This window comes from Talpa europaea, assembly GCF_964194135.1.
Source record: "Talpa europaea genome assembly, chromosome: 7".
In the NCBI taxonomy this organism is placed as follows: Eukaryota; Metazoa; Chordata; class Mammalia; order Eulipotyphla; family Talpidae; genus Talpa; species Talpa europaea.
The window spans coordinates 9722741-9749741 of record NC_140074.1 but is presented as its reverse complement, the minus strand read 5'-3'; the positions used below and the strand labels follow the sequence as shown (position 1 = coordinate 9749741).

Here is a 27001-nt window from a genome sequence, read left to right as displayed (position 1 = left end):
ATTCCATGTATACAGACCCACATGATCAACATCCCATAGAGCTTTCTTTTATATTTTGTAAATCATAATTTTACTACAAACTTTATAAATCAGTGTTAAACAGAAGACAACAAGGAGGCAAAGAGGTAGATTCCAAAACCTTAAGTGTTGAAAGCCGCTCTAGGGGCAAAGTACTCCTTCTTGAGCAAATCACTTCATTTCTCAAAGCTCCTATTTCCTCATCCATAAAATGGGGATAATAACACAAGCAACTTCACAAGATTGCTGTAAGGACTAAAAGGAGTAACAGTATGCGTCTAGCACAGTGCCGGGAGCATGGTAGGATCAACAATCAGGCGTTTGTTGTTAGTTATCCTCAGAGGGAGGGGCTTGGAGCCTGTCGCTCAAGACTTTGAAGCAGCCCTCAATGAAACCATTGACAGGCCAACCAGAATGGCCGCTCTGAATTTAACTCCACTCCTGGCTGTGTTTCACAACCAAGCGTTTCGTACTCCAACATATTGCTTTGATCTGGGTCATCTAAAAATTGCTTCTGGAATAAATTTAAGCCAGGACCCTTAAAAGCTTTCCCCCTCATTTTGTCTCACCTACATCAATGCAGCCTGACTTCCCACATTTCATACCATGAGATGCTGGGGACACCCCAGCTCTAGGACACGCTTCCACAGCCCCAGTGCCCTTCTGGGCTCTACCAGCTGCTCCAGCTTTTTTCCCTCCAGATGCCCTGACTCCATGACCCAGCTCTCACTATCAGCCTCAGGCCTGTCTCCTCTGGTCAAGACCAGTTTCCTCAGTTTACCTACCTGTCACCCTAACCGTGCTACTCTGCAAGCTGCCTTGGTTGCTTCCAACACCTACTTGTGTACTATTAAGACACCCCCGCAGCTGTCTCAGCTTCCTGGGGATACCTTGCCCCAGCTCCCAGCACACAGGACCCAGGACACAGTTGCAACCATGACGTAATTCAAGGGTCGTGGGGACAGAGTGCCATCTACCTGAGCAACAAAGAGCTGGAACTCGTCAGGCAGAATCCATGAGCGAGGGTAGAAGTTGTACTCCTCTGGAAAGAGATTCTGCATGATTCTCACCGCTCTGCTCAGAGTAATTTTACGCACCATCTCCGTCATGCCTGGGGAGAAGAGAAGCTGTGAGGTTTTAACAACAGTGGGCCACTAGCTATAAAACAGCCATTATTGGGGACTTTCAAAACCACCCACCCAACAGATTCACTTTTTCAGACAGGATTAAAAAAGGTATGAGTTGTTCCCCGCAGCGGTGACTCAGTTTGGAAAGATGTACCAAACTAATGAAAAACTTGAGCTAACGGACAGATGATTTTTTTCTCCTGATAAAAATGAAGCATCAGTCTGAAAGAGTGAATTTCCAACCCAGTTTATTATTCCACTTTGCCAGTCCCCTGGATCACGAATAAAGAGAAGCATTTATATCTTGCACTTAAAACTCAAGGTCCTCTTTGATTTGGGACCAGCAAACATACTTGTGGGATTCTTTCCATCTTATTTTATAGCCTAGAGAATATTATCTAGTGGATTCTTGGTTATTTTATGAGAAGCTTGGTGAAGCTGCTTTGTTTAAATCTTTCATGAGTATTAAAGAAATGGCACAGAAAAATATATACCTTTCAGCACAAAATCCGTCTCCTTGAATTAAGGACAGGAAGTAAAAAGGATATCAGCATAAATTAGAGTTTTTGGAGGAAAATGGAATCCGTAGGAGTTCTTCAGTTTAAAGTACTGAGACTGACATTGATCAGATCTCATTAATATGCCCAGAGGGGACTGAAATGTCTCACTTATAAAACATTTTCAAAGAACAGTGCATTTTTTTCCTCGGCACACCTTTAGTAACTCTGACAAGGGAAGACAAGGAGTCTCCTCTACAAGTTGAAAGGCAACTTTCAAGCTAACAAGGAAAAATTATTTTTAAATATTACCACGCTTATTTCTTAAGGCAAAGATCACTGCTAAAAATGGAGACTACCACTGGCCTCCCCGTGAGAAAGGCTAAATAGTTCCATTACTGACACTAGAAGATGTGCTTAGCACAGTTATTTTTAGTAGAAAGCACAGAGGTTCGTGCCAGCTTGGCATGTCCAAATTATCACACATTCCAAATGGGCACAGACAGAAAGAACGAGGTTTCTCTAAACTCCTTTCTCAGGAGGCATCGGGCGAACATTTGAGAGTGAAGGTTGAATAACCTCCTCCTTGTTTTCCTCGGCGTATTAAAAAGAGCAATAAACCTCCAGATCACAGCTTCAAGATTTCAGTGCCCAGGTTCTTGGTTCTTGGTTGGAAGGTGATAGAGATGAAATAAGTAAGAAATAAAGGAGCTTAAGAAGTACCAATAAACTGTGCTCTAGATTCTTCCATATTAAAGAAAACTCACTGAGGACGCTGTTCAGAGCTTCCCAAGAAATAAGCATGCATCTGGAAAATCACAGCTATTTTCTTTCATTTCCCCCAGGTAATTGGAATTTTTGAATCATAAACACTGGAGCTGAGCATTTTAAAGTACAGGAGACAAAATTTCAACTTGTTTTTTTGAACCTTTTTACTTGTATTTAAGCAGCATTTTAGCGATAGTGTTCAAGTACAAACCTCACAACTGACTAGCATACCGCACCCCACAGCAGAGGGACGATGCCTCCAGACAGATGGGAAGGTGGTGTGACATCTCCTGTGTGTTAACAGTGGTGTAAGGGAAAGAGTCTCTTTCCGAAAAATACAAGAAGTGCACTGAGTACAGGAGTCAGATTTTGATGTTCCAGAAAGTTCCATGAAAGTCAAGGTCCAGCCAGTGGAGTAGATACTCATTTTAAATCTGCAAAGGCCCCTTTTGTAACGTGGGTCATCGGGCCCCACAGGAGCTAGTAGGACTGTTTCCCACATTACCTGTACGTCTGTCTCCAGGCCGTTCTCTACTGAAAACAGTCCTCCTTAGAAGCACATCCCTACGAGCCAACAGTCACCTTTCCCAACACATCCAGCAGGTGGGTTGCAGTCTGCTCACCCCTACTCCTGCCTAACCCGCTAACTCCAGGAGGCACCAGTGCAAACCTCCTTCTCTCTGCTTACTTTGGAAACCTTTGTTTCTCCGCCAAGTCTAAGCTGTGTTCCCAACCAACGCTGCCAGGAAGAGTGTCTCCCCCGCCTCATTAGACCCCACGAGGAGCCTGTGGCTGGTTCAAAGACAGATGTGGGGAGCCGTCACTTGTTTCTCAGTGAGGTGCTGACCACAGTAGCTGTGCTCCTAGCTGTGCTCCTAGCTGACCCCGGAGTAAATGTCTGCAAAGGGGTGGGGGCCATTGGCAGCCCTCCTTTCTCTAAGCACCTACAGCACGTGACCTCTAGGGCAACCCCTACCCTAGGCTCTGGGACTCAGGTCATAAAGTGGACGCTCTAGGGGAAACCATGAGATCTCCCCACTTCTAACTTTGGCCTTGACTCTCTGCTCCACTTAGGTAAATAGAATTTCAACTGTTTTTCTGAGGTGTCATTGCTTTGTCCCCAAAATTTGGTAACCTGTCTTTGGTTCCTAGTGCCCAAGTGGCTGCTTTAGCAATGCCGTTGCCATGCTCTCTTCAGTGTCCTTCCTCAGTCCCTCCCAAGCCTGCCCTACAGGGGACGGGTCCTCCTGCCGGTGGCTAGCCCAGTGTCTGGGGTCCAGCTACCCACTAATAGATCCTTTTGAGCTGACTGCCTACCTGGGCTTCTCCACAAGGTCTGCCCCTAACGTCCCTATAGTGGCAGTTCCCCTAACAACTGGGAAAGTCCTTAACTCCAGTTGGGGCTTCTTCTGGGCCTGCGTCCTTCAGTCTGCTGCAAGGACTCATCCCACGTGCAGTTACATGAGCGTCAAGGCTTGGCCCTCGGGCTGGCCCACACAGACCTACTTTGACCCAATTAAAACAAACAAAATCTGAGTCAGGTTGGGAGCACTGCTGAATCCAAACATCACTCCTGATTATAATTCTTGGCCAAAGCACACGGCAGCCCCCAAACAGCAAGCACCCCCATCAGGGCCACCTCCTCCTCTCTGTTTCCACTGCCCCAGGCTCAATCATTCTTGGGCCGGATGCTGCAACAGCCTCTGAGCTCTGGGTCCTCCCTCAGCCTCCCCAACTGCCCCTGGTAGCTTCCCCTTTGGCTGATCTTTGCGACATGCACGCTGGCCCATGTGTCAGTCTGGGCTTAAAAATTTCTGTGGCACCCCATGATCTTTGGCCCCTACCTATCACCTCTGTCCTCCCTATCACACTTGCCCTTTTCGAGCCATCCTGAGCCACAAGCTCTTCACTGAATGACAGGCAAATTCCTCCCTGGAGCCCTCCCCCTCTGACAGAAAGTCCCCTCATGGGGTAGGTAGTTCTTAGGTACCACCTGCCAGGAGCCCACCCCTCCACATCCCAGACCTGAAATGCAGCAAACAAAACAAAACAAAACAAAAGACTGTTGCTCATAAGCTGAGAATCGACAGTTCTGAACTTTCTCAAAATAAAGACATATGTAAATCGGATTATTTTTTATAGAAAGTCTTAATTCATCAGTTAAGATACAATCACAGATCTCGAAGGAAATTGCCCATAGAAAAGTGGCTAAAATCTAATGTGCTGACACAAAGAAAATAAATCACTTCCATATGCGTACCCAGAGGCTTTCAGCTTTCAGCTTGTGGAGTGTTTGCTCTTGCCTGGCTCCTCCTCAGGAATTTACTCTAAGTAATAGAAACGGTGCTTTTGGAGTCATGGGATAGCCGAGGGACAGGAGATAAGCTTGGATGCAAACTGGAGCCACAGCACAGATTGTCCTGTAATGGCCCCGGGGCGCCGGGTGGCTGTCTGTCACCAGGCAGAGGGCGGGACAGCACGGCCCACTGCCTAGAAGTTCCAGAGCCAGCTTTGTCATTAGAGCTAATTAATTGCTGTTAGTAAAGTGGAAAATCGTCTGTTCTTATCACTGGTATGTGGAATACGGGAGGGCGAACGTGCTCCCGGGGAATGAACAGTGGCAGCTATTTTCATGTAACTGGTCCTTTAGGTTTGTTTGGTCCTAGCATGTGCTCCAGTGTCGAGCCATAGCTGCTACTTCTTCCCTGCCATTTGAGAAGGTCTGAGCAAATGGGAAAAGGTACATTTTCATTTGCACATGAAATGTAAAGTTTCATTTCCTGATTCATGCTTCAAGAGCTCCTGTCATATCCAAAGAGCTGTTTTCTCCCAATTCTGTTTGCCCGTGTTTTCGGTGGCATTAAAGGTCACCTTTTCTGAGCAGCAACCTGGAGAAAATACAGGTTGTCTCTTGCAACTGGTGTGCGAGGACCCTGGCTGCAAGGATTGTCCTTGTTCCCTGACAAAACCCTTTCTCTTCCTCAAGGGCAGATCTGACCTTGGGCTAATTTTCTGGTTTCCCTGGAAACCAGTAAAAGTGGAAAGTCAGCTGCACGCTACTGGACAACAAAATCTATGTCCCTGTGTAAATACCAAGGGAAGACGAAGCTCTGGGTCTTCCTGGATCTAGAGGCTCTTGTAACCCAGTATGTTGTTGCGGGGACCCTGGGTCTGTGCCGCGTGTAGTTACAAGACACTGGCTGGTGGGAGAGGGTCTTAGCCAAGATGGACTATCACCCACCAGAGCAGAGTTCACACTTGAGGCGCCAATGACTGGGCCCTGGAACACTGTGAAGACACTGCCCTGCAGAGAAATGCCTGCATCACCCAGAGGCAAGCTTGCTTCCTGCGCCAGGTCCTGGGTGAGCCTCAGCCCAGTGAGGTGCAAGGAAATCTGCGGCTTAGTGGAAAACCCACGGCACCCCAAGGCATGAAGGAGGTGAGAGTTTGGGGCTTCCTGAGAGGTGTTTTCTTAAAAACGTAGCAGAGGATGTTGAAGAAAAAAGAGTAAATTGAATCTCCTTCTTAAAATAAGCAAAACCGATAATGATGCCAAGAGAAAACACCTTCTAGTCCAGCACTACGTGCTGCTGGCAACTATGTAGAACCGATACCCCAGCCTGGCTAGGGCTTGGGGGGTAAATACCAAAATACATTGAGGCTTTGTTAAATGTGGGATGGGATTCAGGGTGATGCTCTTTTGAGAAATTATTATTGTGGTATCCATGGTTTGTCATTTTATGTTACAATTTCTGAAAATAAGTGACAGACCTTCAGGCTGTGATCATGCCCAGCTTAACCAAATGTTCCTTTCTCACCAACTCCTGGAGCTGACCCTAACCTCCCTTTTCCTCAGCCATAAAGATGATGAATAACAACCCAAGCATCAGAGAGGGGATAGAGAGCAAAAGTAAAATGAAGTGGTATATGAGGGTGCTAGAAGTGGAGCCAGGGCAGGTATGTTCAAATGTTGATTAGGCCACTTTTCTGGCACCAAGGGACTGAGATAATGTCCTCAAGTTCAAGGCAGACGCTGTCTGCCACCATCCCTAGCGCAGAGACTGGTGTGCTGGGTTTTTAAATGAGACCTCCCAATAAGAGACTTCAAGAAAAGGGAAGCTGCTAACCCATTTCTGTGATTCTGTGATCGAGTCCTAGGCTTTTAGTACTTCTGTTTCTGCAAACTATTTGACTGAAATGTTCTTTTTTCTTTTTTTCTTTTGAGACTACAGTTCCCTCATTACACCCCATATTATATCTACAACTTAAAAGGTGAAAATCATGTGCTTCCAGTGGAACTAGACCAGCAAAGCCTGTTTTCTTATGCTCTGAACCTCCAGTCTTCAAGCCTTGGGCGGGTGAAGTCCCGATCACCTCCCTCCCCAAGGTAATGTCCCTGAGGCAGAATGCAGGCAGCGATTCCCAATTAAGAGTCCTTGACTTTCATCTGCAAACACTGTCATGTTTTTATAGAAGAATGTACCCTCAGACTCAACCCTAGAAATACTTTTAAATGCCAACAGTAACAGCTGATACCTGGAAACTTGTTCACTTGACCGGAGAATATGTCATTGTCATGAAATGAAACTCCATGCCAGTAGATGTCACAAGGCAGACGTCGGCCAAATGGGAACTAGAGGAAAGAGGAAATGTGATTAGTACAAGGACAACAGGAGCAGCTCCCACACTGAGTGCCTGTTATGTACAGTCCTGGCACCCTGGCCTATATCGTGTGACCGGATGCTCGTATAGGACACATGCAGGAGGTAGTGATATAATTTCCCGTTTCATGGGTGAAGAAACAGATTGAGACAGGCTGAGTAACCTGCTCAGGATCACAGCCCCTGAAGGGCGGAGTTCTGATTCTGTGTGGCAGGCACTGCTAGTAACTTTAAAGGCACTCTTCCCATTTTAATCCTTATAACTACCCTAAAAAGAATTAGTCCCATTTTACTGATGAGAAAATCAGCGCTGAGAAAGAGCCGGTAAGGGAAGGAATCAGGATTTGAATTCAGGACTATTGAAATCCCAAAACATATTCTTCTTTCACTGAAAATTGTAATTCTGAACCCACTGCCAAAAGACTGATTTCTCTCTCTCTTGGTAGTTCATATGTACAACCAACTTGGTAAAAGTCTAAATGGGGAGAAATGCCAACACATTTCATAAAATCATTTGATTTTTCTGTTCTAAGCCCATAGTCAATCAGAATGTTTATCAACTCTAGGTTGAGAGGATTAAACTCTGATGGAGGAATACAGAGTTACTCATAAAATGGTGGCAACACCATGCTTTCCAAATATTCCAAATTAAAATAAAGGTAAACAGACTTAAGCCCTTTAAATCATTCACACTATTCAAAATTGTGCCAAAGTAAAGCATAAGTTACATACTCTATTAGCATTAACAACTGTCATCTATAATTTATAGCATTTCACTCATTTTCTTTGCATCCAATAGATTGAAGTTATTAATTCAGTACTCATAAATATAAAGAGATACAACATATGTTGTTTTCTTCCAGCTGTTACATGCTAATATGAAAAGGGAAGAAAAACTTCACCAGAAAGTTCTCTCTAAAAAGCAGACTATCCAAGGGGCTCTCCTGCCTGTAATGTGAGGCTAACATTTGTGTCTGTGGAATTGATGCTTCCTTATTACCCTTCTGGTTGCCTGCAATCCTTGCCACTCTCCTGAATCCCAAATCAACCCTTCAGTAAGAAGTGCCTTTAGCTCATTCAGTTTTGAGAAACTATCTTTATTTTAAGACCTATCCTTCCAATTATTACTATGTGCTAGACACTTTGCTAGATCTTAGAATATAAAAAAATACAATTATAAATGGATCCCAGTCTTATAATCCCACCTTTTTTAAAGTTCTTTTTAAAAACAACTTCATACTCAATGATAAAAGACTGAGTAACATCATACTCAATGATAAAAGACTGAAAGCCTTCCCTTTAAGATCAGGAATTGGACACTGCTCTTCAACACATTATTGAAAGTTCAAGCCAGAGCAATAGGCAAGAGAAAGAAATAACAGGCATCCACATGAGGAGGAAGAAGTAATTCCCTCTGTTTGCAGGTGATATGATCCTATATGTAGAAAATCTTAAAGGTATGCACGCATGCACATACACACACACAAACTGTTAGAAATAATAAATTCAGTAAAGTTTCAAGTTATAAAATAAACACATAAAAATCAGTTGTTTTTCTATACTGGCCATGAACAACCCAAAAATAAAATTAACAATTCTTTTTATAGTAGCATCAAAAAAGAATAAAATATTTGGGCATTAACCAAGAAAGAGAAAGACTTAGAGAAAATTATGAAATGTTGCTGAAAGAAATTAAAGATGGAAAAATATCCTATGTTCATGGATTGAAAGATTTCATATTGTTAAAATATCAATTCTACCTAAAACAATATACAAATTCAATGTAATCCCTACTAAAACCCCAATGAATTTTTTACAGAAATAAAAAAAGTACACCCTGAAATTCATATGGAATTTCAAGGGATCCTAAGTAACCAAGACAAACTTAAAAAGAAAGAATAAAGTTGGAGGTGTCATACTTCCTGTTATCAAAACTTATAACAAAGCTATAGTAATCAAAACAGTGTGTGAAATGACAAGATACAAGTACACATCTATTAAAATGGCCAAAATCCAAAACACGAACAATACCAAATGCTGATGAAGATATCGAGCAACGGGAATTCTCAATTGTTGTTGGTGGGGATGCAAAATGATACAGCTACTTTGGAAGATATTTTGGCAGTTTCTTACAAAACTAAACATACTCGTACTATGGGATACAGCCATTGTGCTCCTTGGTATTTATCCAAATGTTGAAAACTTATGTCCACAAAAAACTTAAACACAACCGTTTATAGCAGCTTATTGATTATTGCCAAAATTTGGAAGAAACCGACATGACCTTCAATAAGTCAATGGATAAATAAACTGTGGTACATCCAGACGATGGAATATTAACAAACACTAAAAGAAATTATCTATCATGCCATGAGGAAAAAAAATGGAGGAAACTGAAATGTGTATTTCTAAGTGAAAGAAGCCCATTTGAAAAGTCTATATATTATATGATTCCAACTATGTGACAATCTGGAAAAGGCAAAATCTAAGGAGACAGGAAAAATAGCAGTGATTGTCAGGAGTCTAGAGGGAGGGAGGGATGATTAGACAGCACAGAGGAGTTTCAGGGCAGTGAAACTACCCTATATCCCATAAAAGTGGGTACATGTTATTTTACATTTGTCCAAATCCACAGAATGTATATCCCCAAATGTGAACCCTACCATAAACTACAGACTTTGGGTGATAATGATATATCAATGTAGGTTCATCTGTTGTAACAAATGTATCGTTCTGGTGCTGGATGTTGATGGTGGGGGTGGCTGTGCATATGCAGGGACATTAAGTTTATAGGAAATCTGTCCCTTCTGCTCAATTTGCTATGAATCTAAAATAGCTCATTTTTTAATAGTGTGGTACTGACATACAGACAAACATATAGACTAATGAAGTAGGATAGAAAACCCAGAAATAACCCTTCATATTTTGACAAGGATGAAATGACTCTTCCAAAAGGGTGATCTTTTCAATAGCTGGTATTGGGAAAACTGGATAGTCACATGTGAAAAAATGAGACTGAACCCTTATCCTATACCATATACAAAATACAAACTGAAAATGGATCAAAGGTTTAATCATAAGAGCTTCGCGACATTGGATTTGGCAGTGACTTCTTTACTCTGACCCCAACAGCACCAGTAACAGAAGAACAAATAAATAAACTGAACTTCATCAAAGTTAAAATCTTCTTGCATCGAAGGACACTATCAACAGAATGGAAGAAAACATTTGAAAATTGTATATCTGATCAGGGATTAATATTTGGAATATATTAAAACTCCTGCAACTCAATAACAACAATGACAAAACAACTAAAATATGGGCAAAGGACTTAAATAGACATTTCTTCAAAGATACGCAGATGGCTAATAAGCACATGAAAGGGTATTCAACATCACCAACCATTAGGAAAATGCAAATCTAAACCACAGTAAGATACCACTTTATACCCATTAGGATGACTTATTATAAAAATAATAAGAAGAAAATAACAAGTGTTGATGAGGACATAGAGAAATTGGAGCCCTTGTGCATTGGCAATGTAAAAAGCCACTGTGGAAAATGAAAGTACTGCATGATTCAGCAATTCTACTTCTGGGTATATACCCAACAGAATTGAAATCAAGGACTCAAACAGATCTTGGTACACAAACATTCATAACAGCATCATTCACAACTGCCAAAAGGTAGGAACAGCTCTAGGATCCATCGACTGTCCTTCAGTGGAGAAGCAAAATGTGGTGTATAATACACTGTAATATCACGGAGTATCGAGAAGGAATGAAATCTTGACGCCTGTTACGACACAGGTGAACTCTGAAGACATTATGCTAAGTGATGGACATGGGAAAAAGAGGTAGATTGTACGACTCCACTTGCACTAGAGGCTGAGAGCCATCAGGCCATACAGACAGCAGAGTGTTGGGACAGGGGCGCAGGGAGGGAAAATCAGTATCTCCATTTGGAAAGATTGTGAAGAACAACTATTCTGCAGATGGTTGGTGGTGATGGTTGTACAATGTTAAGGTGCTCGATGCCAAAGAGCTGTACACCTGCCATGGGTGAAGATGGTCAGTTTTATGTGATGCCTACTTGACCACAGTAAAACAATAACCAAAGACCTGTCTGCTCAAGCTCCTTGAGGCTGAGCACTCCGAGCCTGGAATGCTGCACGGAATCTCATGGGGCGATTGGAAACAAACAAATGTTTCTCAGACACCCCACACCCCACTGTTCTCAAGGTCTGCACCATCCTCCTGCTCACCCTGGTTCTAAATCTGGGAGTTATCTTTCCTTTGTTCTGTTCAAATCTTTTTGGAAAAAGCGCTGGATTGGGGGTCAGAAGGCCTGAGTGTTGTCACTGTCCATGTCTTGTCTCTGTTTTTGTCCGAGGACCATGGGTGAAGCAGCCTGTGTGCTGCTCTCTGTGGCCTGGGGTCTTCTGACCTGGCCTGACTACCTGCTCGCTCCTCCAAGGGGCTATCTCCCAACTCCCCCTTTGCCTGATTCCCAGGCCCACGCACCTTGCCACACATGCTGGTCTAGACCTGAGGCCCACCGGTCTACCTCATCACACGTGCTACCATGACTCACCGGCCCTCATCCCTCACCACGAAGGAAGTGTAGACTCCAGCAGACCCAGAATCCTCCCGCTTGCCCAGCAGGCCTGCAGCAAGCTCGCGAGTTCACCAGGGTCAGTTAAGAAAGGAGCCCATTCAATGTCCTTTGAGCCTGTGGGTGCTTTAGGAATGATGCTCAGGTCTCTCTTGAGGGGCCCCAGGGGATTTTACAAAATGAAATTTCACAGTGAACGCTGATGAAGGCACAGTTCATATTTCCATACTTGGGGAATAATTTTCTTCATAAAGCTTCAGGAGCTGAAAATCTTTCAAGTGATTAGACATGAAAGCACCAAATAATCTTCGTTACGGGAGAGCACATGTGCAGTGCATTATGGGGGAAGGCTCTTGGGGGAGGTAGGGGTCATCAGGAAGGGGAGACCAACGCACAATACTTGGACTAGGAAAACCCAGGCTCAAGTCCCGCCTGCAACCACCCACCCAGAGAAGTTGCCACCCAGCCAATGTCCCCGAAGCCTCAGCGAATCATCTACAATAAAAGAAAGAAGCACAAGAAACACATCTGCCTGCCAGGACCACTGGCTGGTCCGAGGTGATGCATGGGAAAGCGCTGGGGACCCAGTAAATTGCTATTATATAGGATGGGTTATTATTTTTAATAGATAGTCCAAGGTAATCACCTCAATGAGGAACTTCAATTTAAAAAGATGCCAACCAAACACCAAGCATCATTAGGACGGCTCTTGATGAAGCACACCGCGGTGCACCTGCACTTGGGAAGCCTTCCCGATGCCCCAGGCAATTAATGGATTTCTCTCCGATGCTGCCTTGACTCTGTGGAACAGTCACCGCCTTGCAGGGCATGAAGATTTCCACGGCTGCCTCCTACCACGAAGAATGCTTCAGGGTGGAGGTATTTGTTCTTCTTTCTACCCATCTGTGCCAGGCAGGCGACAATGCCTCCTGGGACTCAGATCCTTGCATAGTTTTCCACATTGTCACAGGCTTGGTCTCCATGACCCGTCGTCACCACTGAGGTGAAGGGACGTCACTTCCAATATTAGGATAGCTTTATAAAAAGATGGTCCCCCCTGTCCCCGCCCCTTTCTCTCATCACTTGCTTGAGGAAGCCCAGGGAGAGGTAAGAAATCAAAGCTTCCTTTCAACAGCCATGCAGGTGAGCTTGACAGTGGATCCTTCAGCCCAGACAAGTCCTTGGAGACTTGCCCTGGTCAAAGGCTTGGCTGCAGCCGCGCGAGAGACTATACCAGAACCACCAGCTCAGCCATGCGGAGATTACTAACTCTCAGAAACAGCAGGTGATAGAAACGTGTTGTTTTAAGCTGCCAAGCAGTAGAGGGGGACGGGGGTGGGGGGAATTTGTTCCAGAGCAACAGACACTGAGTTCACCATTTCAGTCTTAGAATAGGGTCACAGAAAAAGAAAGGCTTCTAAGAATGAAGGTATTTAAGACACGTATGTTCTTATAATTAATATAGTAATTACTGTTTATTGAGCACTTAAATATGTGCCAGATATCTTACATGTTTGCCTCCATTTTGCACATGAAAAAATACACTCCCATTGCTAATAAGTGGCCAGCCCAGAATTCGTGCTCTTTGGACTCCACTAGCTGGATTACTTGGGGCGAGCAGAGGAGTACATATAGCAGACCGTGCAAAGCACACTTCAAGGGAGAATGTGGCACAGAAAAGGCTGAAGAAGGCCAGTTGAGACAAGGAAAGGACTGAGCAATTGCCCTTCAAGCATGGACTAAAATGTTAGCAGTCTTTTTTTTAATCAAGAAAGCAGACAAAGAAAATCGGGATGGAAATCCATCAAATCCTGAAGGGTGCAACCAGATGGAACACACTTCTTTGTGCCCAATGTGAGCATATCAAAAGAAGTGAGCCCCTTTCAAGCCTGAGAGAGATGTCAGCTCCCTCCTTTCTCTGCTGCTCACAGGCCAGCTAATGGCATCGCTATCCTCCCAGGCGAACCAGAAGAGCCAACCACCGGACTGGGGGCTCCAGGCTCCCTCCTGCCCGTGGGAAAGACCTCCGCGGGCTGGGGAGGGACACACCAGTTTCCTGGCTGCAGCATCTCACATGGGGCTAGTGGGGGGCAGGGGGAGTATGTAGGGGATGGGCAACGGCAAGCCTGTTTCCTCCATGGGGACATAATGCCCCGTGGTTGGGTTATCAGACCATCATGATGAGTGGGAGCTGCCAAGCACCCTGCCTGGCACATGACGCCTGGGACGCAGCAGGTGTTCAAAAAATGATGGTTTCCTCCTTCTCTTCCGTTCTTTCCATCACCCTTCACCTCACGCCTACTGAGTGATAAGACAGTACCCAGAAGAGCCAGAGACCAGCTTGAGGTTGAACATGCACAAGCTACACCCAGGTACTTGAGGGTGCCTGTCATCCTGTTGTGTGCCTAGTCTCCAAGGTAAACTGGACTTGGCCCAGTGCTCCATGACTTGGGTCTAGGAGCCCGCATTCAAATCTCAGCCCTGCCAGATACTGTGGGTCTTGGTTTCATCTTCTGAGAAAGAGGAATCATAAAGCCTCCCTCCCAGGAGGTGTTGATGGTTAATAACAAGGATGTGAGACAGAACGTTGGTGATTTGCCTCGCACATAGTAGGAGCTAAATGGGTCCAAGTGCAGAATGTTTGAGAGCGACCCTCCTGGGTTGCCTTCCCCTAATTAAGTCCCTTGGTGAGAAAGACAGAGAGGAAGAGTCGCAGGCATCCCCAATGGCAGAGAAAGCAGCAGCTGGCCCTCGACAAATCCACTGCTTAAAAAACTGTTGTGAATCAAGCATAGCTCCAGGGATTCAGACTCAGCCTGGGTCGGGATGGCTGTGTTAAGAGAGAAATGTATTCTTCCTGAAAACATGCCACACAGGGGCCCAGAAAGAGGCATGATTGTTTCTGTTCCAGATGAGGTAAATCTCCCCATGGAGGGGCCCGTTGAGCTGGGTACAGGGCAGAGATGAACAGGAGGGATGAGGATAGAGAGGGTGGAGGAAGGGGGAAGAGGGAAGACTATGTGCAAGGCAGGAAGTCAGGGAGAGCTCCAGAAGTTCCTTCCATGTGCCAGGAGCCCAGGGTAGGTCAGGAGACCAAGCTGGAATGGTCCAGGAAGCCCAGACAGATCATGAAGGGCTCCCAGGGTGATCTGAGGAGATTGAACTTGATCCGGCAGTGGAGATGAGCCCAGAGAATTAGTTGAGCAGAGCTATGCTAGCCCTTGTCAATGGAGACCGGAGGGTGGTGGAGGGAGACGAGGGAAGCCAGACACAAGAGGAAGCTGTTTGAGCCTGGGAGAGAGGGGACTGGCCACAGAGAAGCAGGCCCTGGGAGCAGGCACGGGAAAAGCACGGAGGAGCAAGAGGGCACTGCCAGGCCCACGAGAAGAACTGCCTGGACAGCTGATGTGCTGGAAGCGTCCACTTCTCTTAAACCCATGGGCTGACTTTCCTGCCCCACCTCCTCCAGGTTCCCGGTGGCTGGAGACGCAGAATGGAGAGCTTCCCACAGCGATAACTAGTGCTCCGAGGAGCCTTCCCGTGTAATAAAGGCGCCGTCTGGCTCCAAGGGCTTCCTAGGAAGACAATAATTACTCATCCTCTAATAGAGCCAATAAATATAGCGAGAGGATAAGTAATTAACAACCTTTTGCTGGAAAGTAGCAATTCTTGTGATCTATGAAGTGTCCTTTTCCTGTTCACTTCTTCGTTATTGCAAACATGAGGCTCTGGCTCAGGGTGCCATCCGTTGTTCGCTGAGTTAATCACCAAAGCATGTTGTATTTTTTATTAAATCCATTCATTATAATTGGCTCATATGAATTAAAGTTGGAAGAGCTGCCGTGAGGTCTGTGGTCCACCTTGCCTCTGCTTCTCATCACAACGCTTTTTAAGGAGATCAAAACTGTTACACAACAATTTAACGACAGAAAAAAAAAAAGCCCATGTCAGCAGGAGGGGAAGCTCACCTTGCCCCTTACATAATTTCCGTGCCCTGTGGCAATCTCCTCCAGTTATTTATTCTGGTGTCTAATTTCCCACCCGTAAAGAACCTTTATTAGTAGTAATTATATTAGGCAAGAGAAAAAAAAAAAAAACTTCACAAACTTCTAAAGTGATTTACCTCTTGGCTTGCAGTTTTAATTAAAATTCCAGTTTATTTAGCAAATAGCTCTGAAAAGATTAGATGCCAATTTAGCAGTCTGTTCTTTTTCCACGTTTGAATTCATAAGGGTGACACAAACAACAAAACAACCACGTTAAATGATCCTCACTCTATTCCATCATAATTCAGCCTATGGAAAAGAGCTCCAGTATCAATTATAAATTATAAATTAACTCCATTATGCTCTGCAAAATCATCAACAGTAATCTCCCTGCTTTCTACCCCCTCACTGTGAGTAAATTATATTACTTCACCACTAGGCCTCCAATTACCCAGTCTCTTCGACAGCAGAACTTTAAATGTGTTTATTAACTGAAATGGAAATAAGGCAAATCAGGTTTCCATTTTAACAGCACTTTTCCTTCCACAGGGGAGATCAGACGTCTCCTGAAGTCACTCCTGCCATCTCTTAGGGTAGCTTATCCCCTGTGGTTAAGAGGCCCAGGCCAACTCAGAACTTTCCATAGAGGCTGCTGCCACCAGAAAGCCTGTCTGAAGGCGCCATGACTCAGCCAGCCAGTCACTCATTTGTTCAACACACAAGCAAGCCATGCCTTTGAGTCAAGCCATTTGCTCAGACTGTTGGGAATGGCTTCACCTGTGGCAGCAGAAGGTTAGTGGGAGGAGATGAAGCTGGAGGGGAGAAAACAGGAGGAAGAATGAGGTAGATACCTGACCTTCCAGGAGCTCATGCAGAGGCTGAGGTGGATTGCTATTGTGCTGGTAGGCATCTTCCTGCTAAACATCTACCACACGTCCAGACCTAAGCCCTTTACCCACACTCAATCTCCACCCCACCTTGTGACAGCTGTTACAGCCCCCTCTTACAGGACGGGCGACCGAGGCTCTGAGAGGCAGGCAACATTTGAGCTGGACTCTTGGTATGGGAAAAGTGAGCCCAGCAGAGGAAGCAAAGAGACATGCAAAGAACAAGCAAAGAGCAACAAGGAGCCTGGTTGTGAGCCCCAGTCTGTCTATGGCCACCAATTTGCTGAGCGGCCTTGGGCATTACTGGACTTCTTCAGGCCTGTTTCCCCATTTGTCATTTTCCATCCTGCAAATCTGCAGGGGCCTGCTCTTCTTTTCAGAAATTGACTTTGATTTGTGCTGACCCAGAAGCCCCCAATGTGCCTTGATAATGCCCCTAAGGGGCACAGAAGAGTATTCTCAGAGGATTTACTAGATAAAAGAGGATGGATTGTGTCCCCTAAATGCAGCTACTCCTCCTGACCCCTAAAACCGACCTGTCATCTCCCAGACACATGCCACTGCCATGAGAACCACAAGCCATACCATCACATAGTATTAAGAAGAATTAACACAATTCTACCAAGAATGTTTGTAATAATAAATGTAGTGGTACTCAAGTGCACCCATACTAAGACCAATTGTGTAGGGAAGGGGCAGGAAAGGTTTGGCGCAGGCAGCTGGGAAAAGGGAGCTCTCCAGGGTGCTGAACGGCCTCGGCCAAAGTAATCCAACTCGGGCCAGGGTCTTGGCTTGTCCTAACCCTCACCTCCTGTGCCCAGTGGAGTCACGAATTGAGTAGAGTAAATGGAATGGAGTACACGTGGGAGAGAAACAGTTAACCTTTCGAAGTACTGAGCCTGAGGGGACAACTGGACATCTAATTGGAAGTATCCTATGAGGGGTTAGAAACACAGGAAAGGGAGTAAAGTCAAAACGAGAAGTGCAAATTCTTCATAGAAGAGCAATGAAAGAGGGGTGAATGTGTTGGGGGGGATTACTGATCAAGAGAAGCAAAGGACCAGAAGCAGCGAGGGGAAGGGAACTTTCCCTAGCAGTCCTAGACTGTAGGTCCCAGGAACAAACTGTCAAACTTCCAGTCCCAATACTGCATTGGAAGGTGTTCAGAGAGGACAAAATTTTGTTGCCTATGGCTTTAAACCTGTGAATAATTTAACCACTCCTCTACCGGTCCCCCACCCCTGCACAAAAGAACCAGAAGTGACAAACTATTCCAGGGAAAAATAGGTATTAGTCTTAATTGAAGTAAAACAGCTCCTTATAAATTGGGGCAGTCACTGAGAAAGTGCCTGAGTTTTTTTGTCTTTGGCTTTTCAGGCAACAGAATCTAGAGACTTACATGATGGGGTATTTATAAACATTTCTCTCCCCCTGCTGGTAAAAGAGATATTAGAAAAGCACATTTGTTCTCTGGCTCTATCTCCACCACTTTACATAGGAACAGTTACATTCTTTTCCTTAGTCTTTCATTCAGGCAAACCTGATTCTGAGAATAAGGTATAGTCTGTCTTTAGGATGGCAACAAGGAAATAAAACATCATGCAAAGTAGCAAATGCTCCAGCAGGTAAGGGTCAAAGGACAATGAGAGCATGAAGCAGTGTTGCTGGGGGGCAAGGTGTGGCTTGGTAGAGACTTGAAAGGCGAGCTGCTCAGGGGCTAGGAAGGTGGTCTAGGCTGGAGAAGCCCCATGTTCAAGGGCATGGGAGTTGGGGGCGGGGAGGTTAAAAGTCTCTCCAGGGCTGGAACAACAGCTTAACTATTTCTGTATTTCCAGGGCTTTGCCAAGTGCCTGGAAAGGGGTAGCACATAACAGATGCTGAGGAATGAACGGTATGTAGTGCCAGAAAGGGGGAATAAAGCATGATTGTGGGGTCTGGTAAGAGAAGGAGAACTGGGTGGAAACAGAATCTGTAAGTCTCAAAACAAATCCTAATATGAAACTGCTCAGCATAAGCAAACATGTGTAGGCTTTCGTCCTTCATTTCTCCAGCCTGGGGTAATAATAACTGAGAGTAGCGCACATGTCAGTCCCTCCACAGGTGAGCAAGGCAGCTGTGGGGAAGGAAATCTATGCCCACAATGTGGGCCAGTTCAAGAGTGATGGCTAGTTCACAGCTGGAGTTCCACCTTACCATTTAGAATTGGAGAAAGAATTGCCAGCAATAACAGTCCAAATGCAATGGGAGCCGGGGTGGAGTATACAGAGAGTTTTATCAAATGTCGGAGTGTCCTTTTGCTTCTGGTATTGAATTCTATTGTCAAATTCTAAATCATCTCATTTTTCACAGCTCAATACAGGCAATCGCTGTGGCAAAAACAGGAGATGAGTGTTGTTATTCTCTAATAAGTATTTAAGCAATACCTTTTAATTTACTTAATGAACTCAGAACAAAATGATTGGTGGCCCACTTCATTTGGCAATGGCAGTTGGCATCTCCCTGATGACCAGGTAATTAGGCGACGGCATTAAATGTGTGTCACCCCGATCAGCTGATGTGGTCTCTTAAGGCAGAGTCAGCCTCATCACAGCTTCAGTCAGTTTCCACACTGCAGGTTTTTAAGCGCTCACACCAGTTTAAACACCTCTGTGTCTCCTCAGCGCTGTAAGTCTGGTGCTTTCCTGCTCCATTCTGAAGAAACTGGACCAGTAAATTCACTTTGGGGAAAAAACTCTGTATTTTACTACAAATAATGATTAATAGAATTATTATAGAGTTAAAAATCAAAGAGACCAAGAATTCTAGCCCTAATTCATTCATTCATTCTCTCAACAAATATTGAATGCCTATTCTGTGTTCCGGGGCTACATGCTGAGGTAGAACAAAACCATCCCCACCACCTCTGCTTAGCATCTGCTATATTCCAGGCTTGGTTCAACTGTATAAAGTCACTTAACACTCCTGACAATCCTAAGGGTAAGTACTGTTATTATACCTATTTTACAGACAAGCAAACTGAGGCACAGGGAAGTAAAGCAATTTGCTTCAGTTTTCAAGCCCTTAAGAAGCCAAGCCAGTTTGGGGGAAGAATGTACAGACAAGTACACCTAATAGCTCTAATTAGGACCCAGGGGGAAACTTTCCATCTTCCTGTATTAGTTGTATTAGTTTTCTATCATGGCACAAAAAAATCAACACAAACCTAGTGGCTTCACTCAACAACACCCACTTACTAGCTCACAATTCTTTACGTCAGAGTCCACCCTGGTGGAGCTGGGCTCTGCTCAGGTTATCACAGGGCTGAAATCAGGGTGTCGCCAGGCTTGCAGGTCAGAGTCATCTTCCACACTCACTGAAGAGAAGTCATCTCCTTGCAGATGTGGGACTGAGGTGCCCTTTTTCCCCAGGTGTTGCCAGGGTCCACACTCCTCAACCCAGGACCACTCACAGTGCTTTGCCACAGTGACCCCCAAAGGAAGTTCACAGTGGGGACATTTGCTCTCTTGCAGACTAACTAGAATGACACATCTATCTGACTTCCTCTCCTGCAACCACCAGAGAAAATTTTGCTTTTAAAGGGCTTACCCAGTAGGTCAGGCCCACCCAAAGGAACTCCCTTTTGTCATATAATGTGACCATCTTGGAAGTGATGGCTCATCACATCCACAGGTTCCCCTTAATGAAAAGGGAGAGGTCTATATTCCTGTGAAGGTCATTAGGGATCATTTTAGGATCCTGCCTAACATGCTTTCTGACTTTTCTCTTTCCTGGCCTGAGACTAGACTAGAAGGTAATAGTCCTACTATTTATACAGCAATTACACAGTTGAATAAAGATCTTTGCACACTGGTTATCTCATTGAGTCATTTGGATGCTCTGGGAGCAAAGGTTAGCCTCACTGTCAGGAAAAGATTTAGAGAAGTTATGGATTCCTTGCTATGCTGGCGGAGCATGGGGAAGCAAAGACTCTCACTCAAATGTTCAGACACCAGAATCTAAAACCAACTTCTGACCTATGCTAACCATATTGACCTGAGAAGATTAGGTCTATTCTAGTGCTGGTACCACAGTGAAAGCGGAAAGAACACAGACTTTGGACAGTCTGACAGATCCAGGTTCAAATGCAAGTTCTCTCCCTTATTAGCTCTAGCATCTTGGGCAAGTCCCTTCCCTGGTCTGAGCTTCCTCATCTTTAAAACATGGGAGTTAGACTTGGTGGTCTCCAAGGGTTGTTTTAGCCTCAAATCAGGACAAAACTGCTCTCATTGCTCTGTGGAGGATTATTAACTCTGTGTTTCCACTTTCCTAGATGAGGGACAACCCTCTAGCTATACCCTCTTCCAGGTATCCCTGTGACTTGAAGGAATATTCCCATTTTATTAGATTCTTAGGGCCACCATATCAAACTATGCAGCTTAAAACAACAGAAATTTTTTTTTCTGGAAGCCAGAAGCTCTATATCATAGCGTTGTCAGGGTTCATTCCCAGAGAGTGCTCTCAGCTAGAATCTTCCATGCCTCTCTCTTGCTTCTGCTGGACACTGTCCTTGGCAACCCATGGCTTGTAGATGGATTCACTTTAAGCCCTGTCTTCACATGGCCTGCACCTCTGTGTGTGTCTGTCTACTCCTTTTCTGTTTCTTATACGGACACTAATCCTCACTAGATTTAGACCTACCCCGTAAACCATGTTATCTGGAGGGTCTTAATTTTAACACATCTGTAAAAATGATTCCCAAGTAAGGTCATAGCCACAGAGAGCAGTTGGGGTATGGACATATCTTCTTGGGTGGACATAATTAAACCCAAGTAATAATCAGTGGAATATAGGCACTTCCCAATTTTCCTCTTTACAAAGAATTCGGTGATAAACACCCTCATTGTGTCTCTGTGTACATGGACAAGAACATCTCTAAAAGTGGAACTGGTGGGGTCATATTTTCAACTCTACTGCCGCTGAATATTTCCCCATCAAGGGCATGTGAAAAGGTTTCTCATCAGTGTTTTAATTTGCATCTTCATGATTATATCAGTGAGATTGAATTTTTTTTCAAATGTTTATTGGATAAAGAGACTCTCCCTTCTTTACATATCTAGTTTGCTTTTTTAACTCTAAATGAGTAGTTCTCTATCAGGAACATCCAAGAGCATTTAAGAAGCACACAGATACTGATTTAATCAAGGTAGGCTGGATACTGGAAATCTGAATGCTAAAAACTTGCCAGGAGGTTACAGAAGAGCCACAGGGGAGGAACTCACAGGAAGTGCAATAACCCCATCTCACTGGCACCCTCGGAGTGCCTCGAGAGGCGAGGGGCACTATCTCATACAAAGTCCTGACGTATTGATGAGAGGCTGGGCCAGGCAGGAGGGACACTTTCCATCACTTCACCTGGGGTTACTTCACGAAGGCCCTCTGAGGAAATTTTCCCCAGCCTTCAGCACTCGGAAGAGCTGGACATCTCTTAAGCAACATCTTTTGTTTTGCCTTAATAGGTACCAGCTTGCTGCATTTCTGTGTTTCCTTGGTAACTAAAAAACCTCTGAACAAAGTCTGTTCCATCATTCAAAATCATTTAATATTTTCACGTCATGCATTTCTAAATGCTGGCTGTTTCCTGGTTTCATCTTATACCGTCTTTGTTTTTTTACCCTGATATTTTTGTATATCAATTTTTTGGGGAAAAAACCCATAACAATGTAACAATGTATGTGTCTTTGAAAGCCACTTTACATGTTTTAGAAACACATACTTACGAAGTTTTTAAATTTACTCTGTGAGACTTAAGTGATAATATACAGCGTATGTGTATTTAAGGGTCCTTCTTTCCAAACAGACCTATTATCAAGATTCATAAATGATAATATTGGTTTTACTGTTGATTTTTAACTAGAAAAAAAAAAACCTCAGTGCTAATCTGCTCACAGCATTATCAGTGAAAAGGATTCACACTAGGAAACGAGTCACATAAATTGGCTAGTTGTGGCCATGCAGCTGCAGAAAAGACAAGACTGGGGATTGAAATACAATACCCTTCATTTCTAAATAACTGTCATTGAGTTTAAAATGGTGCTAAAGCAATTACATCTGAGATCCCCTATATTTAATTTAGTGGCTTTAAAAGTAAAACTGATTTGTAAAGACCTCTATAAGACTTCCTTAAAAGGTGGTTTCAACTCCTTGAGGTCCATGTGTTCCTAAAAACAACAGAAATACATGCTAATGCTTACTTCTCTGTGACTCCAATTCCAAGCTGCTCTTTGCACTGTGCAAAATAACCCACTGATTCATCCCAGTTTCCCCAGGACTGTCCTAGCTTTAAAAAGGCTGGGCCTTGGAAATCACCTAGTTCTGGGCAAACCAGGATCACCAGTCACCTTAAGCCTTCATGAACTTGAAATCTGAATGGGTCATCTCTCATCCAAAAGTTACTCCTAACTCGATGGTGAAGCAAAATGAATTTCTGAATTTTATTCACTAATAATGTCAACTCAGTGAAAAAATTAGAAGAAATCTCCACAAGTCAACATCCTTATTCTCATCTATGGAATTCCAGGGAAGGAGAGTCCATGATGCTACCTTTGAAGCCCATCCTACCACCTGTGTTCTTTTTAAAATACTAAGTTCAGGGGGCCTCCCTGGTGGCGAGGCAGTTGAGCGCAGCGCTGTGAAGCTGTCCGCAGCCTCTGCAGTGCCGGTTTGATCCCCTCCAGCCTCGGAGCAACCCACATGGCGAGCAGACCTCTCCTGTCTCGCCCGCTGCTCCCCTCAGCAGTGTATTTCGTCAGTCTGCCTGTTCTGTTCCCCGCTCTGGTGAATCCTCTCAATGGCGAGCAGACCTCTCCTGTCTCGCCCGCTGCTCCCCTCAGCAGTGTATTTCGTCAGTCTGCCTGTTCTGTTCCCCGCTCTGGTGAATCCTCTCACCCTCCAGCACATCTGTACTGTACCCCAGCTCTTGTATAAATAAAAAATAAATCTTAAAAAAAAACAAAAACAAAACTAAGTTCAACCTACAATCACATCATTTTTATTCTCAGCACTAAACTGAATAAGGAAAACTGAAAGATACAGTATCCATGGGAAATCATGTAGCAATCTCAAAATGGATCACCAAAATGAAGTTTAAAGACAGGTGGGGAGAAGAAGGTTAAGTTCTAAATCTTTAACAATACTAGAAATATTTTTAAATAGTATATCAAGCAAACAGCCTTAAAAACTTGGTCATAATCTGTTCTATTTAGTACAATAACCACAAAAGGATTCTCCTAAAGAAGGCAAAATCGGACATGCATTAGATGCCTCCTATATGCCAGCTGCTCTGAGATTCTGCATTTCAGTTAAATCTCCCAACACCATGCTGGATAGCGCCCACGCATCCATCTTTACAGATAAAAGAAGCAGAGCTGAGAGCTCAGTTACACCATACTGGGCTAGGTCTTGGGCCTGCAGCAAGAAACGTTAAGTCCTAGTGATAAAATCATCAATAATTAACATAAGCATCAAAAATAATAAACACGAGAGTCATGGTGCCTGATTTTAGGGGATCGAGAATCTATTGGGGAATGATAGACACAAAAATATTATTATAGAAATAATTATGAATGACCCAATTTAGGAGGAATCACGTAATGTGTCCCGGAGAGTCAAATACTAAGAAGTCAGAGGAGGTGGGGAAAGAAAGGGAAACAATTTCTTATTTCCAGGCAGAGGAAGAGGCAGCAGAGGTCTGGAGGTGAGACTGTTTGATTATGCGCTGAGATAATAAAATATATCTGCGGTCAGGTGGTAGTGCTGAATCCTGTGCTTTCTGCCCTCAAAGTTCCCATCCCGGCCACTGCAATACAACATGACCAGCGGTGCTTAGAGACTAAGCAGAGGGCCACAAGAAGGACCTAATTCCCAGGACGCTAAGCAGTGCTTCCCCAGCCAGTCCAGTCATAAAACCGCCTAAGGGGGCTTGTTTATAAAAAAAAAAAAAATTTCCCCAGGTCCTATCCCTGCCGGGAAATCAGATTGTAGCAGCTGCCCCAAGGGGTTCTTAGGATCAGATGGGATATGTTGAGTTCAGGCTTCAGCAAACCTAAGACCCAACACCCCGGGAGTTTACTGATCTATATTCTCCCGGACATTTTTAAGAACTGGGTAGAACTCCTTGAAGTAATTTAGCCTTCGAGGAAGAAAAAGAATGGGAAAAAAAATTTAAAACCCTAGAGCTCAATCAACTAGCCCAATAAAAATGTTCCCTCTCCTTTCCTCCAAATTTCCCAGGGACTTTTACCATCTCTCATTCTGGATTAAATAACAGCTTCTCAGTGTGAAGTATGTGACTGCTGTCAAAACAAAACCCACTCCCACCCCAGAAGGCTCAATAATGTGCTACTCATTTGGAGTCATCACTAATTAAGGAGCAGAAGAGAGTAACCCAAGCAGCAAGATAATAAGAAACTACATGCCTTGCCTTTCATCTGGGAGAGTTTGTGGATTTAGAATCCAAACACTTGGGTTCAAATCCCAGACCTACCACTTACTAGATGAAACATGGACAAGCTAATGAACCTCATTTCCCCCCCACTGCAAAAGGAGCTAATTCCGCCCCCTCTGCAGTTATTCCGAGGACTAGGTGAGATAGTGGAGGTGGTGCCCTAATGCTATCAGACTCTTAAATGTTGATTAATAAATAATAAAGCAAGAGTGAATTTGTAGCCCAACAAGAGAAGGCTGATACGGAGCCAAGAGTTAGTAGAGATAATAAATTCATAAAGGAGAGATTCACAGGCACAGAGCCCGAGGCTCTAAGCTCTGCTGGCGAGAAACAATATATTGCAGATTGACTAATAGTGTGGTCCTCTGGATATGATGTGCCATTTTAAAAAGGGGTGGGAGGTCTTTAATACCCTAAGTTTTTTTCGTAGGTGAAAGATTTCCTGGGAACTGGAACGAAGTCCCGGTTCCAGAAATGAGAGCACCTTGAAGTTGAGGTGAGGGAGCTCAAAGCCTAAAGCCCTGGCAGGGGCAGGGGGCATAGGTCACCAGGAATAAGAATGCCCTGCAATATAGGAAGTGCTTCTGGTGACTTTCCTTTGCAGAAAGACAGAAAACACAATAAGAAATTTGCTAAAAGGTGTGGGAAAGACCCAGGTATACGGATAGGAAGGACACAGGGCAGGTTTTCTGATCCAGCAGACCGGGTAACGGAGGAGTGAGAGTCCTCAGTGGCTTTTGCAGGTCTCTTATCTAGATTTACCGGGCATATGGCTGGCAGGCCTCCCAGCCCCCCGCAAATCCTCACTCTATCTGGGCTCTCTCTCTCTGGCGTTCTCTCTGCTTCTCTTCTTCTCTCGGCTTCTGCTGGCGTCCCCGTGACGCCGCCCTTACAAACTCAGTCTCTCAGGCCAGGTGTACCCACTTCAGGTGCCCGCCATCAGGCATGCATTCAGGACCACAGGGTTCCCTCATCTATCCTAATGGCGGGAGGGCAGAATAGCCTGATGCTTTTTCCTTACCCTACACCAGGCAAGGACAGTTCATGGAGCCAGCTGGACTCCAGGGTCACAGCTAGCACTCTGGCGCTAGAACCAGGGGATAGAGACCACCCACAGTAGGACTAACAGTGTCAACTGGACTGGTCACGGAGAGGTGCTGGAGTCATGATATAAATAAGGTCTAAGGGCAGCAGCTACCCAATTTGGGGCCCCAGCCAGAAAAAAGGGTCCTCTTTCTCTGTGATGCCAGGGATATGCTCAGATATGCCACAGAATCTTTGAAGGCAGTGCTCACCAGCAGATGTTTATGCAGTAGCTAACATGTCTTGAACATTCAGGAAAGTTATACTAAATTCCCTAATTAAGAACAGGAGAGGCCCATATTGGGAGGTCATCATTATAAAGACTTGAGTTCAAAGCTTGGTTCTGTATGCCTTTGGGCAAGTTTCTTAACCTCTGTGAACCCACTCCTTTCTTTGGAAAACAGGGAGAATATTCTTCACCTCAAACGTTTGCAAGGATTAAATGAGATCATTAATCTGAAAAATACCCACACAGAGAAATCACTCCAGTGTGCTTGCTTCTCTACCACTCAAAATCCAACCAACCAACCAGTGGCTTTTGTTTCTATTATGGGGAACCCAACTTGTGTGATGGGGTCACTGAGTTGTTAGATACTTTACCTATGTGGGAAAACAAATTCTGAAGCTAAGAGCCGGTTTGCATTGTTTTATAAATCTGCCATATATTTCGGCTGTGGAGTCAAGAATCCATGTCATCACAGGAAGAGGGAGCAGGGTCTGTATCAGTGAAAACTTTCAAAGCAAAGACACTGTGGACTTCATCTCTTACCTTCTCAAGTCAAGCCACATCTCTCCTTTCCACAACTCTCACAGGAACGAGAATTTTCAATCTGAATTTTGAAGAGAGCCCTCCATCTCCTCGCCTCCAATGCACCCCG

The 27001-nt window shown here is 44.5% G+C and overlaps 1 protein-coding gene across 1 annotated transcript in view; it reads right to left on the bottom strand.

Moving 5' to 3' along the window:
• TTLL11 (tubulin tyrosine ligase like 11) overlaps positions 1-27001 on the bottom strand; it is a gene marked incomplete at both ends in the record, with an annotated part of 196336 nt that overhangs the window by 151271 nt on the left and 18064 nt on the right. The window contains 2 exon segments of the mRNA XM_084236353.1: positions 996-1129; positions 6947-7043. Of these exon segments, the coding sequence (XP_084092479.1) occupies positions 996-1129; positions 6947-7043 (231 nt within the window).